This window comes from Lactuca saligna, chromosome 1, assembly GCF_052625555.1.
Source record: "Lactuca saligna cultivar CGN05327 chromosome 1, ASM5262555v1, whole genome shotgun sequence".
NCBI lineage: Eukaryota > Viridiplantae > Streptophyta > Magnoliopsida > Asterales > Asteraceae > Lactuca > Lactuca saligna.
This window is the reverse complement of record NC_136417.1, coordinates 14,584,548-14,604,665: the sequence shown is the minus strand read 5'-3', so window position 1 is coordinate 14,604,665 and position 20,118 is coordinate 14,584,548. Positions and strand designations below refer to the sequence as shown.

Sequence of the window (20,118 nt, the reverse complement as noted above, 5' to 3'; positions counted from 1 at the left end):
AATTGATATTATTGTATGTGTTTGTGAAACAAATATTATATTAAATTTGTATTATATTTAAGCATTAGAAACATGTTGGATGAGTGGTTATGTAATTTGATTTCAAACCAAGAGGTAGTGGTATCAGTTTATCTCCAATAAATGATTAACACTCCTCATCTTAGTCAAGGTAACTCGCCGAGTTACTTGAGTTTTAGTAAAAATGCAAAACGAAAAAAAACTAACAAAAAACTGGAAAAAAAAACGAACCACAAAAAACCACAATAAAAAACAGCAAAAACCGAACCGCATAAAAACCAAATGGTGCGGTTTCTAAATTTAAAAAAATCAAAGTTGCAGTTTTGACCAAAAATCGCACCGCACCATATCCACCCTATATAATTATAGGTCACTAGGAAGTGTGGATGATAACGTGTCGCTTTGTTGTTACGTTCCATCCTCATTAGGTACATTGATGTTCTGTTGCAAAGGAAATTTCATATTCAACCTTGGAGTTTTGATTTTTGTTTTCTTATGGATTCAACATCGTTTCACTAGCCCTTGTATTTCTGTTGAATTAAACTCAAACCTATTTTGATTAATAGAATTTGTTAAGTTTGATTGGGCATCTATAACGGACTCATAATGTTGATTTATGCTTTGGTAAATGAATTTTTGAACGAATTTTTTTTCTAATAGGAATTATGTGATTATATTCTATTTTATTTTTGATTGTTAGATATTAACGGTTAATAATGATGAAAAACTAATGAAAACTTTATTTGTAGCCATAATGAAATTTTATTAAAAAAAATACTAATAATTACATTTCTAATAAAGTGATAACGCTTAACTTAAATAACAAAATTAGATAAATGGTTGGACGAACGAGACATATTGGAGGGGAACCAAAATGATCGTATAGTGTGTTTTTTAGGATTGAAACCTTAGAAAATAATATTGGTTTAATGTAGGGTGCATTTAGCGTGACAAACTTTGGTTAAAACCTAAACGCCAACAAGATGAGTTTCGTGTGAATTTTATGATTGCTTGCATGAAAAAATTCATTCTAATTTGTTTAAAATTCCATGTTACCATTGTTATTGCTATAAATATTTGTGTGAATTTTATGAACTTTTTTTCATGTAAAAGGGGTGGAAAGGGTGGGTGACATATGAATAGGGAACGTGTGTATTAGTATACGATATTATTATTAGTCGTCATATAGGGTGTCAGTACGCGGCGGAGAGCTTACACTCTGATTAATTAGCCGTAAGCATATTTGTTGTGCCCGACAGAGAGACTTGTTCTCTGAAAATGACAGTAGTCCCCTAACGTGTCACCAAAGGTAGAAAGAGATGAAAAGAATTATAATTGATAATTTGTTGCATTATTTTTATATTATTGATATCAATATGAATGAAAACCACGGACTCACTAGGACTTAGGCTTACCCATTAGAATCTTTAAATGCACGCAACACAGAAAATAACGAAGCAAGTGGCAGTGGGAATAGAATTGATAAAGTTCAAACTGAAGAAGTCGACAGGTTTAGAGAAAGACGTAACGTAACAAGTGTTACTTAAATTTCTATTTGCTTCCGCTATTATTATTAATAATGACATTAGTATTAGGATTTTCGAATTTTAGGAGTTTTGTGACCATGTTAAGTTAATATTGGTATTTAAAATTTAGGGCGTTACATCATAATATTCTTAGACCATATTCTCATAATATTCTTAAATTTGATTATAATATTATTTTAAATATCAGTACCAAAATACCTATACATTCCGGACTACGCTCCGGAATATATAATGTCAGATTTCAAAATACTTATATCCTATATCTAATCAATCACCATGTACAATAGAACAAACTAATAGAACAAACTATGGATGTCAATGCAGCATTGCAAGAGATTCTATGAGATTTTTTGACATCCTTAGAACAAACATAACTAATCTAAAATATTGCAATAAAAAAAAATATTTTTTAAATTCCTAAATAAAATGATTATTTTTATTAATTAACTCTTTATAAAAGTTAGTTTTGTTAATATCCCATTTTTTTTATTTAGAGAGTTGCTTACAATTATATATATATATATATACACACACACACACACATTAAATGAAAACGTAATGACTTAAAAGGGTAATATATTTTTCGATTTGTACACATTTGGTCACTGAGTTTTTTTTTTCGTCCACATTTACCGCTTCAACTTGTTAAACTGTACACATCCAGTCGTTATAACCGGTTACTTCAGGTTAACCGGGAAAAATGACTTATTAGGGTAATGTATTTCTCATTCTGTACATATTTGGTCCTTAATATTTTTGTACACATTTAGCCCTTAATTTTTTTTTTGTTTCAAAATAAGTTATTTTTTTGTTTTTTTTACCAATTCAATACTCATGAATGATTTATTTAAGGTTTTTCAAATGACATCTAACATGAGATTATCATTGATGACATGGACGGTTCTCTTTGGGTGCCTGTAATGACACCGACAACCCCTTCTTTTTTTTTGTACACAATGTAAATTTTTCGATATTTTTTTTCTTTTTTCTACTTACCGACAACACCTACTACGGACCGACAACTACCAAATCCTACGTCTGTCCCTGATTGATGAGATGTTTAGGGCCACTGATGCTTATGTCCATCGTGGCCTCGATTGCTTGGTTGCATAGGTCTTGTGGTTTGGTTTAGGTTTTGTATTCCGAACGTCGTAACTTCTTCATACGATATCTAATTTTAATGATCTTTATGTCTACGTGTTTGTTTTTTAAATCTGCTATAAATTTCGTTAAGATTGCTCCTATTAAAATATAATATTTTTTACTTACAATTTTATATAAAAAACATCCATACAAGCATTCATAAAAAACGTATGGATATAAAATCGTAATTAAAAAATATATTACTTTTTAACGGGAGTAATCTAAACGAAAGTTGTAGTATACTAAAATACAAACGCATAGATATAAAGATCGTTCCGTGATAGTATGAAAAAGTTATAACGTTCAAAACACATGTCTTAAGCAACCAAGTAGTCGAGATCGCGATGGACATAAACATTAAAAGCCTAAAACATCTCGTTAATGATTGTTCCATGTAAGATGTTGTGAGAAAAACTTAAAGAAAACATTCATAAGTATTGAATGATTACAAAAACAAAAACAAATTATTTTGCAACAAAAAAAATTAGTGACTAAATGTGTACAAAAATATTAAGGATTAAATGTGTACAAAATGAGAAATATATTACCATATTAAAACATTTTTACCGGTTAACCTGAAATAACCGATCATAAAAATTGAATATGTACAGTTTAAGAAGTTGAAAGGGTAAATATGAAAAAAAAAATAAACTCAATGATCAAAATATATACAAATCAAAAGAATATATTACCTTTTTATTATCCCATAAAATTATCTATACAAACGTTGGAGATAACTTATTTTGGCTATAAATTGGATGTCAAACTTCTTTGACAAAGTGAATATCAAATCCAAATCCAAAGATATGGACACAATTCCACCAAACAAGGGATTCATAATTTCCTCTTTCCCCAATCTTGTAGACAGCTCAGATTTCAAATCTGATTTTGTTTGGGGTGCTGCCACTTCTGCTTATCAGGTATGTTTTGGCATCCTACTATTTCGATTTTTTTAATTTATAAATGAGTCACTTGATGGCACTACGATAAGAAAAAGAAAACATAAAATGTGGAATCTCGATTTCTACATTTCACCACTTTCCACCACTAATCAACATGAAGCACTCCACAAACCAATAAGTGGAAGCATTTCAAAACCCAGATCTGTTCATATGGTCGAGCTTGAATCACCCTTATCCCAAAAACAAAACCATTTAAATGTAAACCCAGTGATGCAGCCGTACAAATTGAAACCTGCAAATCTAAATCTTGAAGATATACAATCAAATTGCTATCCCAATCCAAAATCATGTAAGCCCAATGAACAAAAAGTCAGATCCAAAAAACATAACGAAAAAGAAGATAAACGGTAGCGATTGGGAGGAAGATGAAGTTGTTTTCTTGTTTTCGAAACCAGATCCTAGATCGAAAAAACGAAAACCGAAAACACTTATCTATGTTTTGGACCCTCTACATATTTATTAAAAATTGGTTCAGATTAATCTTTAGTTGGGATTATGTTAGGGAAGAAACCCTTTGATGAATCCCACTTTATCTGGGAAGATGAACACTATGTGTTGTGCAAAAGCTGAAGCGAAAACAATTAATAAGAAATTTAGACAAAATGGTCAATAGCCATTTTTGACTTTTTTGACTTTTTTTTTTTTTTTTTTTTTTTTTTTTTTTTTTGGCGAATACTATAAAACCATTATATTTTCACACGTTTTTTAGAAAAGCTATATTATTTTTTTTGTTTGCCTCTGGCCACAAATTGGATATAGAGTTACCACTCTAACCCATTTAACGATTTTCATGGTTAACTCTGTTAAATTCTTTGCAAAATTAGTCCCAAAAGTTAAAATATGGTCCCTGTAGTTTGCAAAAATTTATACAACATGTCCAAAACTCGATTTTATGTTTTTAACTCTTTTATTTTCAATTTTTTAAAACTTTTTTTAATCAAAGCTAAACTTGCTTTTATATTTTTAATTTTTTTATATTTTTCGTTCTTATTTCATTTTTTTGTTTTTTTTTTTAACTTTTTTTTTGTTTTTTTATTTTTATATTCATTTATTTTTCATATTTATTTTCGTTTTTCATTTAAAAAAAAACAAAAAAACAACTCAAACACCAAAAAAGTAATATAATATATTCATAAACGTTACACTTTGTTAAAAATTATCAAAAGAAATTATAAAATTGACGAAAAACAAAACGTAACAAAAATACGAAAAAAAATTACGAAACAAATACAAAAAATATAACAAAATATTCATACACTTTAAAGTTTTTGATAAATATCAAAAGAAGTTATCAAATTGACGAAAAACAAAACCTAAATTTACTTTTCAAAAATAAAAGAAAAGCGAAATTAAAGAAAAAACATAAAAAGTAAAATAAAAAAAACGAAAAAAATATAAAAATATATGGAAAATAAACAAATATAAAAAATGAAAAACAAAAAAAAGAAGTTAAAAAATAAAAAAATATATAAAAAAAAACAAAAAACAAAAAAAAAAGTGAAAATGAAAAGGAACAAAAAATATAAAAAAATTAGAAAAATATAAAAGCAAGTTAAGCTTTTATTAAAAAATGAAAATAAAGAAGTTAAAAAACATAAAACCGAGTTTTTGACATGTTGTGTAAATTTTTGCAAATTATAGGGACCTAATTTAAACTTTTAGGATTGATTTTGAAAAATAATTAAAAAAGTTAACCATGAAAAACATTAAATGAGTTAGAGTGGTAACTTATGTCCAATTTGTGATCAGAGAAAAAAAAAAAAAAAAAAAGGGTTTTTATAGTGGTTTTTTTTGGTATTTGTCCTTTTTTTTCACTCAAACTTACCTCTTTAGTCCCTAATGTATAGTAAGTTGGTTACATTTATCCTTAGCCGTAGTTTTATGTCACTTTTACCTACAATCTCCACGTTAGCTTACAACTAAGTCCAACTTTTTTTTTTTGGGTACATCCGAAAGTAAATTCCAAACTTCCCACCTGCTCATTGACTCAAATCGTGACCCATCATAGATCATTCTTTTCCACAAACATGTAGATTATCACTTGAAATTTTGAAAACCGGACCGACCGGTTCGACTGGGAACCGGTCCTGGATACGGTTCTTAAAGACCAAAAAACGATATTCATGTGAACCGGTAAAACCGGAAATTTTAGAAAATATTTATTTTGTCCATTTTTTGTATTTTTTATATAATTAAGTATAATTATGACGTCATCCAGTTTTTCCGGTTTTTGAGACCGGTCTGACTGGTTGGACCACTTGAACCATCGAACCAGTAAAACGACCGGTCCGGTTTTCAAAACTTTGCTTGAAAACCAACTTCTATGTTGTCAATAATCAAGACCATTGCAACTTTGTTTCACCAAAACCGAAAAAAACCACTACCAAAAACATTAAACGCAACACTACAAAATGTCTTATTTACACTATAACCCCATTTATTTTACTAATATTAGTATATTACATTTTACCCCTGTTTATATTTAAAAAAAAATCTTATCTTTTACTATTAATCTACTTTGTCATGTATACAAATCAAAAGATAAATATTATATATCGAGAAATGTACAATTAAAGAGCATTTGTAAAAAGAATAAAAAAGACATTAATATTAAATACTAAAAAACTTAACAATTACATAGTCTTTTTTTTTCATTTTTTTATATATCTATAATTTATAACTGTATAATCATACTATACTTATAAAAGAATAATTTTTTCTTTCACCACATTAATTTGAAAGTCTCAAATTTTCATCTTTCTCTATAATATAATTTCTAACTTAAATATGTTATTAATTATAAATATCATCATAAATGGAAGACTTCATGAATTATTAGTAACTTCAATATAATATTAAATACATATCCTAAATTAATATATCAAACACACTTAAAATATAGTTTAAAATTTAAAACCTAAAGTAAAATATCAATTAAAGTTGTAAAAAAACTTAACCTATATTTTTTACAAGAGTTAAAATGAAAATATTAAATACAATAAACGTAAAAGAAGATAAATCTAAAAGTAAAGTTAACTAAAAGATCTCCAAAAATAATTTTTTATAATAACTAAAATTCAGTTAAGTTATTTGAAAATTAATTTATGATAATAATAGTTAAATTATCATAAAATTATAAATTAAATTATGTTACAACACAAACACTGATTGATAATTTAAATAATTATCATGATAAAATAAAAGGCCCCTAATTTTTCTTTAAAGTTAATAAATCATTATATTAATTAATTAAATTTGATAAGAAATATAACTTATTTATACACACATAAACTGTGAGTAGATACCATTAAATGATTCGATTTTAGTAAGCGTTATATTATCTATTTTTCAAATTAATTATAATGTTATTTTAACTAAATGTCTAAATGTAATAAAAATTATTTTTAGTTAATATAAATGACAAAAATATTTTCAATGACATATGATTACTAAAAGGTTAACTATGGGCGTGTTTGGCACGGAGCTTTTGGAAGCGTTTGGGAGCTTCTAGCTTTTAGCTTTTGACAAAAAGCTCTAGTTTAAACAAAAAGCTTCGTTTGGCAGTACGAGTGTTTAGCTTTTAGTTTTAACAAAACGCTCCGATTCTAAAAGCTACTTCATGTAGCTTTTAACAAAACGCTCCGGAGCTTTTGAAATAAATTTCCATAATTACCCTTAAAAATATATTTATATATTTTTTTATTTTTAATAAATTGTCCTTTTATGTAATTTTATATATTTCAAAAGCTTCCAGCTACTTTTGCCAAACATTCATATAACAAATAAAAGCTACAGCTTCCCGCTACCAGCTACCAGCTACACGCAACCAGCTAACCGCTACCCGCTTCCAGCTAACAGCTACTTTTGCCAAACACACCGTATGTAATTTTATTCCACGCACATGATAATTTCTAATGTCTTTTAGTTATAATAATACGTGTGCTTAAAAACGGCAAATTAGATGTGGTGGTAACTGGTACGTAATTAACGATTATCTTCCATTTTTACTAAGATGACATGTGAAACTTCGATACAAGATTTGAATATGAATTAATATCACATTATATTTGGTTTCATATAGATTGAAGGTGCTGCATCTGAAGGTGGTAGAGGTCCATGCATTTGGGATATCTTCAGCCAGAAGCACCCTGGTCTTTCTTATTTTCATTCTTTGTAAATACATGAGTGACACCTTTTATTAATTTAACTTAACAAAAATTTGTTTTGAATTCTACTGCATGCAGATGCCATCATTAATGGTGATAATGGAAACAATGGTACTGAGGCTTATTATAAATACAAAGTAATATAATCCTGCTTAACCTTTATATTCTCTTAAAGTTAAATGAGAGATTCATTAATCCAAAACCCTTTTATTTTAAATATACAAACAGGAGGATGTGCAAATGATGAAGAAAATGGGTGTAAATTCCTATAGATTCTCAATTTCATGGAGTAGAATACTCCCAGGTGAATTACGAGTAAATGAACCTTATATGTGCATTTTATTTAAAGCTGTAATTAAATTGTTGTTCACTTTTTAGGTGGAAAACTAAGCAAGGGCATCAACAAAGAAGGTGTTGATTACTACAATAACCTGATTAATGAGCTCATAAGCAATGGAATTACGCCATATATCACTCTTTTCCATTGGGACACTCCCGAAGCCCTGGAAGAAGAATACATGGGCTTCTTAAATGAAAAGATCATGCAAGTTGAAAGAATTACTCCAAATCGTACTTTTATAACTTTTGATTTTTCCAAACCACAACCACAACCTCAAACTAATTAGATTACTGTTGTGTGTATATTTGATTATTAGATATGACATTATGAGTTATGCGGGATTTTGCTTCATGGAGTTCGGTGATCGGGTTAAGAATTGGATCACAATAAATGAGCCACAATCTTATGCTTCGAATGGATACGCTAAGGGCACTTATGCACCTGGCAGAGGAAAGAAAAATGGTGCTGGGAATCCTGGCACTGAGCCATACATTGTGGGCCACAATCTACTCCTTTCTCATGCTGCTATTGTTGACCTATACCGCCAAAGCTTTCAGGTACTACATCTTACTGTATCCTACATCTACATCGTGTCTATATATACAGGAGTCTTCCCACTCTTTATAAGGTCTGGAGGGACAATTTTAGACTCTCTCTCTCTCTCTTTCTCTCTCTATATATATATATATATATATACATACATATATATATATATATATATATATATATATATATATATATATATATATATATAGTGGCGGACATACATAGAGCAAATGGGATCCCAAGCCACTGCTCCAATTTTCTCCACAAGTGTATAAATTTTTTTTATTTTTTATTTTTTTATTTTATATAGGTGCACCTACTGTCTAAAAAAATAAAAAATTATAGGTGCAATTTTAATCTTTAAGGCTAGGTAAGCTCACCTCAAGTTAGCTCACAGCCCACTTAAACCCAATACCTAATTCTCTAGTTATGAGTGTAGCCATAAGAACAATCATACAAAGGAGGAAAAAAAAGAGCTCATATGTGCCTCTATGTGAAGCTGTGACTGAACCATCAACAGGAAGAGACAAAAAAAATTCCAAAAAATGCGTACTCGCAAATTACTTTAAAAAAATCATGTTGTTATATTTAGACGAATTTTTTTTTGTGCCACTGCTAGTAAAAATGTCTGCGTCCGCCAATATATATATATATATATATATATATATATATATATATATATATATATATATATATATATATATATATGTGAGACGACCTAATTTTGTGAGACCGTAAGACACATTTTATTATTTTTTTTAGTTAATTCAAGTTCAAAAAATAATATTTAATTTTTTTTTTTGGATTTTTCCATTTATTTTTACATTTTAAAATTATTTTTTTGAATATGTACAGTGTAATATTCTATTATAATATTTCACTTATTTTAAAAAAAAAAAAATAGATTTATTTATTTATTTTTTTATTTTTTTAGTTAATTCAAGTTCCGAAAATAATATTTAAAAAAAGAATTTTTAGATTTTTCCATTTATTTTGCATTTTAAAATTATTTTTTAGAATATGTCAGTGTAGTATTCTATTAGAATATTTCACGTATTTAAAAAAAAAAAGGGATTTTTTAATTTTTTTAGTTAATTCCGAAAATAATATTTAAAAATAGAATTTTTGGATTTTTCCATTTATTTTGCATTTTAAAATTATTTTTAAATTTGATCTCACGGTCTTACAAAATTAGAATAGTCTCAAATAAAATATATATATATATATATATATATATATATATATATATATATATATATATATATATATATGTGTGTGTGTGTATATTCCTAATAAAACCAAGCACGAAATATAAATATATGGACAAATAACATTTTTTTAATGTTCTTAATCATGTGGATTCAATATATGATGTAGGAAAGCCAAGGGGGTAAGATTGGGATAACATTGAACACATATTTTTTCGAGCCACTTAATCATGAGAAGCAGGAAGACAAGGATGCAGCCATCAGAGCCTTAGACTTTATGCTTGGATGGTGAGTCTATATCATTATATATTCATGCCAACCGTATTTTTAAAGGAATTAGGTATCAGATTCTAGGATATTACAATATTTCTGTTTCTGATATCAATCATTGGTTAATTCAATCTAATTCACCACAGTCAGTGTATCGCACATCACATACATAGGTCTCTATATATGTGTTGGAATTTTCCCTCGTTCCATAAGGGCTTACTCCACATATATATATATATATATATATATATATATATATATATATATATATATATATATATATATAATACAAATCTTTGTCTTGATTATTTTATGAGAATCAAGTAGTAGCATATGAATATGACCAAAAAATTTCAGGTTCATGGAGCCATGCTTTAGTGGCAAATACCCGGACATTATGATAAAAAATGTTACAGGTGGTCGTTTGCCTGAATTCACACAAGAGCAAGCCAAATTACTCAAGGGTTCTTACGATTTTATTGGCTTCAATTACTATTCTTCGTATTACGCCACCATTTTACAACCAAGTCAAGAGCCATCCTACTTGACAGATAGTCTTGTTGATAAGCGACCAGGTATTTTTCATAAAAGCCCCTCTTAAATTTCAAGAATTAGCCCTTAACTTGTACTAATATTTCATAATTATCATATCAGTTACTGTTTAAAGTTTTATTTGATATTTTTGGTTAATTTTTGACAGATAACCTTATTTATTTAGAACATATTATGAAATTTGTATATAATTTTTAACTAGTTTACTCAAAAAAACTTAGTTTAGTAGTTGAAATAGATAACATCAAAAAGTGATATTTATTTAATTAAAAATGAACGAGTAACAATTCATTCATAAATTTTTATCAAGAGTTCAATGAACGATGAGGCTTTTATTTCGGCATTTTAGAGATTACAATTCATATATATTTATTTCTATTTTATGTAATTACGATAACGTTTAATACTAGTTTATAACCCGTGGAAACCACGATTATAAAATTAATTAAATGTTTATAGTAAATCCTCAAAATTATTAATTAATTATTTTAAATAAATTATTAATTACGAAATATTTTTATTAGTTATATGAAATATTTTTATTAGTAATTCATATATGATTCACTTGTGATTTACATGTGAATCACATGTGGTTTACATGTGAATCATATGAGATTTACATGTAATCAGAAGGTTAAAATATCCCCTTATATGTATTGAAACAAAACAAAAACTAATTACTTATATTTACAATAAAGAAAACTAAAACTTATTTAATTATTAAAATTGTATTCCAATTCTTTCACTTGATGTTTTTAATTGTTATCACTTGTGGTGTAGGTTAAATGTGTTGAAGTTTTCAGAGAATTTTATCAAACAAAAACAAAGCACATTTTTAAGATACTTGAACCTTTTATTTGAATAGGTGGCACCCAACTAACCTAAGCTAAATGACCCATGCCTAAAGAAACTTTTGATCAATTTACTGTTTCAAGTGTGCTTCCTCTGCTTTTTTGAGCTCACCAACTGATGACAATGTCATACCCTGTATAACCAATCATGTATTATCAGTCTACTTTTTTAGTACAAAAAGCAAAATGTAAAAAATAATGATTTTGAAAAGTGAATGTTTAGTTATTTTGATCATTGTTTAATCCAAGCCATTGTAGATCCAGTAACTATGTTGATGGTATATCAGTTATATGAGACAGAGTAAATTGTATTTAGAAAATGAAGTTTTATACATCAAATGTATCTCAAAACAAGCAAGCATGTAATTTCAGTTTAAAAACAAAGATACCATTTGTGGGAAGTCCTGGTGTTGAAAAAAAATCATGTTTATAAGTTCCCTATAGTGAATGATGATCAGAACTTGGATAATATGCAAGTTGAACAAGGCCATTGATGCATAGGCATGCAAATAAGAGAAACATGGTTGGGTTATTCTAACTATACCAGTTTCTGAAGATTTAGAAGAGTTAATATCTCCTTTCACAATTCCAGATGCTATACACAAACAACTTTAGTAGGGACTATGGGTTTCAAATTTACCTGTTAAAATGAAAAGCGTATATTACTTACTGTATGAGTAAAATAATAAACATAGGAAGATAGTAATAAAAATCTTGCATCGAAGAATGTATAGAGAGGACTTGGCCTAATTCTAAGGAGTTGGTCAAATCTACAATCACTTGTACAAAAACCATATAAGGAAAAACCAGGTGTTTGTTTTTCACTAAAATGTCCGAGTAGCGAAACGAGACCTAATCTCACTGAAATCGAAACACATATGAAGAAATCGGTCAATGACTTGAGATGTCAACGCCAATTGAACCTCTAAATCGGGAGGTCCGGCGCGATCATACCTCTGGTTGATTTATTAGGGCACCGAACTTCGAGAGGGAAGAAGGACGCAACACCGCTTTATTCAATCTATCAATCTTTGGGGATCTTCAATGGAGATCGATTTCTAATACAATGGATTGGCGAAACGGATTTTGATTCCAGATCTACGGTAGCGACATTAGGCGATGGTAATAATGGAGGAAATCAGTGATTGAGAGATAGAGAGATAACAAAGATATTAGGTAGTCGTAGTGGTGATTGACGAAGGAAAGAGCGGTAGGCCGTCGAAGGCGGTGGTTGTTGACAAAGGTATGGTGGTTGTTGGAGGACGGATGGAGGCGTTCGATGGAGAGAAGAGGATGTCAGTGATGAATACGATACATTGATAGACAGAAAAGAGAATGAGAGAGAGACATTTTAATTAATAACTTATTTGATTTGTTTTAATTTTTTATATACCATATTTACCCGTATGATCTATTGCGAAAAACCTTATATACCATTAAATTTAGTCATATTTACAAAGTATGCCACTAATCATCTAATCCGTTCAAAAAAGTGATCCAACGTTCCACTTTTAGTTCTCGGGTTCTCGGAAAACTTTGAGTTTTCAAATGATCCTTCCCCTCTCTCTCTCTCTCTCTCTCTCTCTATATATATATATATATATATATATATATATATATATATATATATATATATATGGTTTATGTAGTGATTTATGAATATTGGTTTGGCTTGCCAATAAAAAATATTAACACTAAAACGGTTATTTAAAGTTCATTGAATTTACTTTTTTCTGTAACATATTTTATTTATTATCAACTAATATATCCTTAATAATAGAGATATATATTTTAAGATTGACTAAACATTTTCTACAAAATCTCTTCAAAATGGACCAAGAATGAACATAAAAAAGACTGATTTATAACTTTTCAATATCATTACGAAGTACCTATATATTCGACATTATACTTGGAAATATATAATGTCATATTTCAAAATACTTTTATGCTACATCTAATCAACACCATGTACACTAGAACAAACTAGGGATGTTGAGATTTTTTGACATTCTTAGAACAAACATAAATTGCATTCAAGAGAAAATAATTATTTTTTAAATTCCTAAATAAAATGATTGTTTTTATTGATTAACTCTTTATAAAAGTTAGTTTTGTTAATATCCCATTTTTTATTATTATATAGAGAGTTGCTTACAATTTTAAAAAAGTAAATATCATACATTAAATAAAAACGTTGGGAAGATAACTTATTTTGGCTATAAATTGGATGTCAAACTTCTTTGACAAAGTGAATATCAAATCCAAATCCAAAGATATGGACACAATTCCACCAAACAAGGGATTCATAATTTCCTCTTTCCCCAATCTTGTAGACAGCTCAGATTTCAAATCTGATTTTGCTTGGGGTGCTGCCACTTCTGCTTATCAGGTATGTTTTGGCATCCTACTATTTCGATTTTTCTAAAAAAGGGCTTAAATTTATGAATCTTTAATTTATAAACGAGTCACATAATGGCGTTACGATAAGAAAAAGAAAACATAAAATGTGGAATTTCGATTTCTACATTTCATCACTTTCCACCACTAATCAACATGAAGCACTCCACAAACCAATAAGTGGAAGCATTTCAAAACCCAGATCTGTTCATATGGTCGAGCTTGAATCACCCTTATCCCAAAAACAAAACCATTTAAATGTAAACCCAGTGATGCAGCCGTACAAATTGAAACCTGCAAATCTAAATCTTGAAGATATACAATCAAATTGCTATCCCAATCCAAAATCATGTAAGCCCAATGAACAAAAAGTCAGATCCAAAAAACATAACGAAAAAGAAGATAAACGGTAGCGATTGGGAGGAAGATGAAGTTGTTTTCTTGTTTTCGAAACCAGATCCTAGATCGAAAAAACGAAAACCGAAAACACTTATCTATGTTTTGGAGCCTCTACATATTTATTAACAATTGGCTCAGATTAATCTTTAGTTGGGATTATGTTAGGGAAGAAACCCTGTGATGAATCCCACTTTATCTGGGAAGATGAACACTATTGTGCAAATGCTGAAGCCAAAACAACAAATAAGAAGAAGAATAGCTGAAGAACGGCGAAAAACCAATACCCTTTATTTTTATTTTTTTCACTCAAACTTACATCTTTAGTCCCTAAAGAATGGTAAGTTGGTTACATTTAGCCTTAGACGTAGTTTTATGTCACTTTTACCTACAATCTCCACATTAGCTTACCCAACCTTTTTTTTGGGTACATCCGAAAGTAAAAGTCCAAACTTCCCACTTGCTTATTGACTCAAATCGTGACCCATCATAGATGATTCTTTTCCACAAACATGTAGATTATCACTTGAAAACCACCTTTTGTAGTTCTATCTTTTGTTTCACCAAAATCGAAAAAACCACTACCAGCTAGACTAGAAACATTAAACGCAACACTACAAAATATCTTATTTACACTATGCCCCCTTTATTTAACTAATATTAGTATATTACATTTTACCCCCTTTATTTACACAAAATATCTTATTTACACTATGCCCCCTGTTTATATTTAAAAAAATTCTTATCTTTTACTAATTAATCTATTATGTCATGTATACAAATCAAAAAATAAATAGACATTATAAATTAGATGTGGTGGTAACTGGTAATTAACGATTATCTTCCATTTTTACTAAAAAAACATGTGAAACTTCAATACAAGATTTGGGTATGAATTATGATCACATTATATTTGGTTTCATATAGATTGAAGGTGCTGCATCTGAAGGTGGTAGAGGTCCATGCATTTGGGATATCTTCTGCCAGAAGCACCCTGGTCTTTCTTATATTCATTCTTTGTAAATACATGAGTGACACCTTTTATTAATTTAACTTAACAAAAATTTGTTTTGAATTCTACTGCATGCAGATGCCATCGTTAATGGTGATAATGGAAACAATGGTACTGAGGCTTATTATAAATACAAAGTAATATAATCCTGCTTAACCTTTCTATTCTCTTAAAGTTAAATGAGAGATTCATTAATCCAAAACCCTTTTATTTTAAATATACAAACAGGAAGATGTGCAAATGATAAAGAAAATGGGCGTAAATTCCTATAGATTCTCAATTTCATGGAGTAGAATACTCCCAGGTGAATTACGAGTAAATGAACCTTATATGTGCATTTTATTTAAAGCTGTAATTAAATTGTTGTTCACTTTTTAGGTGGAAAACTAAGCAAGGGCATCAACAAGGAAGGTGTTGATTACTACAATAACCTGATCAATGAGCTGATAAGCAATGAAATTACGCCATATATCACTCTCTTCCATTGGGACACTCCCGAAGCCTTGGAAGAAGAATACATGGGCTTCTTAAATGAAAAGATAATGCAAGTTGAGAGAATTACTCCAATACACACTTTTATAACTTTTGATTTTTCCAACCCACAACCACAACCTCAAACTAATTAGATTATTGTTGTGTATATATTTGATTATTAGATATGACTTTATGAGTTATGCGGGATTTTGCTTCATGGAGTTTGGTGATCGGGTTAAGAATTGGATCACAATAAATGAGCCACAAGCTTATGCTTCAAATGGATACGCTAGTGGCACTTATGCACCTGGCAGAGGAAAGAAAAATGGTGCTGGGAATCCTGGGACCGAGCCATACATTGTGGGCCACAACCTACTCCTTTCTCATGCTGCTATCATTGACCTATACCGCCAAAACTTTCAGGTACTACATCTTAGTGTATCCTACATACTGTCCAATAAGTGTCTATATATACAGGAGTCTCCCCTCTCCCCTCTCTCTATAAGGGCTCTTTTGGAGAGACAATCTTAGACTCCACATATATCTTACACTATATATATTCCTAATAAAACCAAGCACGAAATATAAATATATGGACAAATAACATTTTTTAATGTTCTTAATCATGTGGATTCAATATATGATGTAGGAAAGCCAAGGGGGTAAGATTGGGATAACATTGAACACATATTTTTTCGAGCCACTTAATCATGAGAAGCAGGAAGACAAGGATGCAGCCATCAGAGCCTTAGACTTTATGCTTGGATGGTGAGTCTATATCATTATATATTCATGCCAACCGTATTTTTAAAGGAATTAGGTATCAGATTCTAGGATATTACAATATTTCTGTTTCTGATATCAATCATTGGTTAATTCAATCTAATTCACCACAGTCAGTGTATCGCACATCACATACATAGGTCTCTATATATGTGTTGGAATTTTCCCTCGTTCCATAAGGGCTTACTCCACATATATATATATATATATATATATATATATATATATATATATATATATATATATATATATATAATACAAATCTTTGTCTTGATTATTTTATGAGAATCAAGTAGTAGCATATGAATATGACCAAAAAATTTCAGGTTCATGGAGCCATGCTTTAGTGGCAAATACCCGGACATTATGATAAAAAATGTTACAGGTGGTCGTTTGCCTGAATTCACACAAGAGCAAGCCAAATTACTCAAGGGTTCTTACGATTTTATTGGCTTCAATTACTATTCTTCGTATTACGCCACCACTTTACAACCAAGTCAAGAGCCATCCTACTTGACAGATAGTCTTGTTGATAAGCGACCAGGTATTTTTCATAAAAGCCCCTCTTAAATTTCAAGAATTAGCCCTTAACTTGTACTAATATTTCATAATTATCATATCAGTTACTGTTTAAAGTTTTATTTGATATTTTTGGTTAATTTTTTGAGTACCTGACACAGATAACATCAAAGAGCGATATACTTCTTTAATTAAAAATGAATGATTTAACAATTCATTCCTAAATTTTCCCAAGAGTTCAATGAATGGTGGCATTTTTATTTCGGCATTTTAGAGATTACGATTCATATATAAAAACTATATATTTATTTCTATTTTATGTCACTACAACAACATTCAATATTGATATAACGATTTGAAGATATTTAATGAGATCCTTTATATTGTGCACGAATTACTCAAAGTTGGAACTAAGTGTTACTTTTTTATTTTTCAGAGGGTCTTGATGGGAAACTTATTGGTCCAAAGGTATACTTGTATTTGATGAGGTGTAATGTTGTATCATATTTAAATTTAAATTTGTTTCTTAATTTATTTCATTGATCAAATATTGTAGGCAGCCGGTGACTGGTTGTATTCCTATCCACCTGGATTTTACAAAGTGCTGATGCACATAAAACATACTTATGGAGACCCAGTGATTCTTATAACAGAAAATGGTAGTCAATTTTGATTCTTATAATTGTATTTTTAATAATATATTGGAAATATTATGTTGTGATGATCAATCAAGCGGATTATTTCTGTAGGGTGGTCTGAAGAAAATCACAATGATATTGAAATTGAAGTAGCATGTGCTGATATTGAACGTATTGATTATCACCATTCACATCTTCAATATCTCCGAGATGCAATTAGGTAAATTTATATTGTACATGATGTATCATTGCTTTATTGTAATTATGAAAATTGATAATGGATGTAATCAATGTATTGTTGTGTCTCATTTCCGTTTTTCTAATAAAACCATGTTACGATGTTATGTAGGGACGGCGTTAGAGTAGTGGGTTACTTTGCATGGTCACTAATGGATAATTTTGAGTGGAAAGATGGATATTCTGTTCGGTTTGGTTTGTTTTATGTAGATTACAATGATGGAAAATTCACAAGGTACCCAAAGAACTCAGCAATATGGTTCACGAATTTTCTTGAAAACCACAAGAAAGTATCTGAGCAGAAGAAGCTTCATGAAGTTGATACAAAGAAGCTAAAAAATACATATATGGTTAATGAGCAAAAAAAATTGTATGTTTGGTACTTTTATACCATTTTTTTCTTGTCCGTGCTTGTTGCTTCATGCATCCTATATAACTTTGATGTGCTTTTTGGCTAGTTGTCAGTTAACTCTTATTTTGGATTATTTCTAGAGTATGTTATGTTCTTAGTTGATAATAATAATAATAATAATTACTTGTATACTATGACATGTTTATATTGGATATAATTTCAAGAAAGTGTGTTTTGGGTTTGAAATTAAAGTATATTGTTCCTTCTTATTCTAGTATGGGATATGCTTTTTCCATCAGACAAATACATAGGTAGGGGTTAGTTGTTTTTATAATATTAATAAAAATATACATCCTAAAAGATATGTACACGTATAAATTTTAGTAGATGTATAAAATTTGGCTTAATCGAAAACAGATCGAAACATATAAATTTGGGGGATTAGTTTAGTTATAAACTTTTTAACAACACGATTCCAGTGTGTGTGTATATATATATATATATATATATATATATATATATATATATATATATATATATATATATATATATATATATATATATGAGTAGGATCAAATGAGAACACTTAAAAGGTTGAGAACGCGAGAATAAATCTATACCATGTAAATATCTAGATCTAAGGCTATTACTAATCGGACCATTTACGTAATATAAATGTATAACTATTTTATTTCTATACTTTTTGATTTAATCGCATTGAGTATGTATGAATGTTTGACTTTATTTTAATATTAATATCAATTATCAATATACGAAGTTGTTACTGTCAATTTTTTTAATTTGTTATACTTTTTATTGAATATTTTTTTATTTTGAATGTGACTATGTGTTATCTCACTCTGAAATGTACACATTTTATTCTATTACTATAAGCTAGGTTACAAACATTGGTGCCGATGACTTTTTGTATTCTCTTTTCATTTTTTTATGCCATTTATATTATTTTTAACATTATGGTTAACCAATATTAACCATTAATCAAAACCGTTAACCGATAAAAACCATTAACCATGACCAATATTAACCATACCCAATGGTTACTAAAATGCATTAACCAGTCATAATGGTTATGGTTCGGTTTTGACCAATAACCGAACCAAACCGCTCCATACACACCCCTAATTCCTATAATTTCTCAATCTCACCTATTTCCTTTTATTTTCCCGTCTTTCTCATCCTCCCTCTCTTGTATACCTAGGGTTTCATTAACAAATTCGCCTCTATCATCCGCATACCACCAAAATCTGTTCGTCATCGTCATCTCATGATGTACCAACCATCGAGGCTCATCCCTCGTCTAAATGTCAGTTACACATAGTGTTTCCCTCTTTGAATCCTGATCGATTTCAACTACAACAAGGTTTCACTTTCTCTTAAACAAGCAAACAAAATGGATAACACGAGGAGGATACAGAGAGAGATCGAGAGAGGGGGGGGGGGGGCGATGTAATAGCGGTGTTAGAGGCGAAGTTGTTGATGTCGCACTGTATTGGGTGGCCCAACAAGCCGATTATGAACCTGGTACTTCAAAGTTGTGGTTATCGTTATTATACATGCCTTTCTTCTTCTTGTTCTTCATGTTTTGATTTTCTGAGATTAATTTCTGATTTTCTCCTATGAGTTTCTGTATGCATCTGTTTTTATAGAACTGTTATTGGTTAGAATGTTGTTTGTATGCGATAT

The 20,118-nt window shown here is 29.4% G+C and overlaps 2 protein-coding genes across 3 annotated transcripts; both read left to right on the top strand.

Annotated features, from left to right (window-relative positions):
- Positions 1–3,476: 3,476 nt before the first annotated feature.
- Positions 3,477–11,780, top strand: LOC145013484 (raucaffricine-O-beta-D-glucosidase-like). 2 transcript variants are annotated; one of them, XM_078972199.1, is made up of 9 exons: positions 3,477–3,628; positions 7,752–7,821; positions 7,915–7,973; positions 8,065–8,140; positions 8,215–8,380; positions 8,493–8,733; positions 10,100–10,218; positions 10,558–10,775; positions 11,533–11,780. In XM_078972199.1, exons 1-9 carry the CDS (start codon positions 3,515–3,517, stop codon positions 11,535–11,537), a joined length of 1,068 nt encoding a protein of 355 aa, XP_078828325.1. In that variant the 5' UTR covers positions 3,477–3,514; the 3' UTR covers positions 11,538–11,780. The 2 variants fall into 2 exon arrangements, with proteins under 2 accessions (XP_078828325.1, XP_078828321.1); XM_078972195.1 differs by lacking the exon at positions 11,533–11,780 and having other exon boundaries at positions 10,558–10,856.
- A 2,062-nt stretch (positions 11,781–13,842) lies between these two features.
- LOC145013357 (beta-glucosidase 24-like) lies at positions 13,843–18,547 on the top strand. The gene is made up of 12 exons (XM_078972180.1): positions 13,843–13,995; positions 15,327–15,396; positions 15,490–15,548; positions 15,640–15,715; positions 15,790–15,955; positions 16,068–16,308; positions 16,535–16,653; positions 16,995–17,212; positions 17,624–17,655; positions 17,744–17,846; positions 17,937–18,045; positions 18,175–18,547. The coding sequence occupies exons 1-12, from the start codon at positions 13,882–13,884 to the stop codon at positions 18,518–18,520; spliced, it is 1,653 nt and encodes a 550-aa protein (XP_078828306.1). The 5' UTR covers positions 13,843–13,881; the 3' UTR covers positions 18,521–18,547.
- The last annotated feature ends 1,571 nt before the right edge of the window (positions 18,548–20,118 follow it).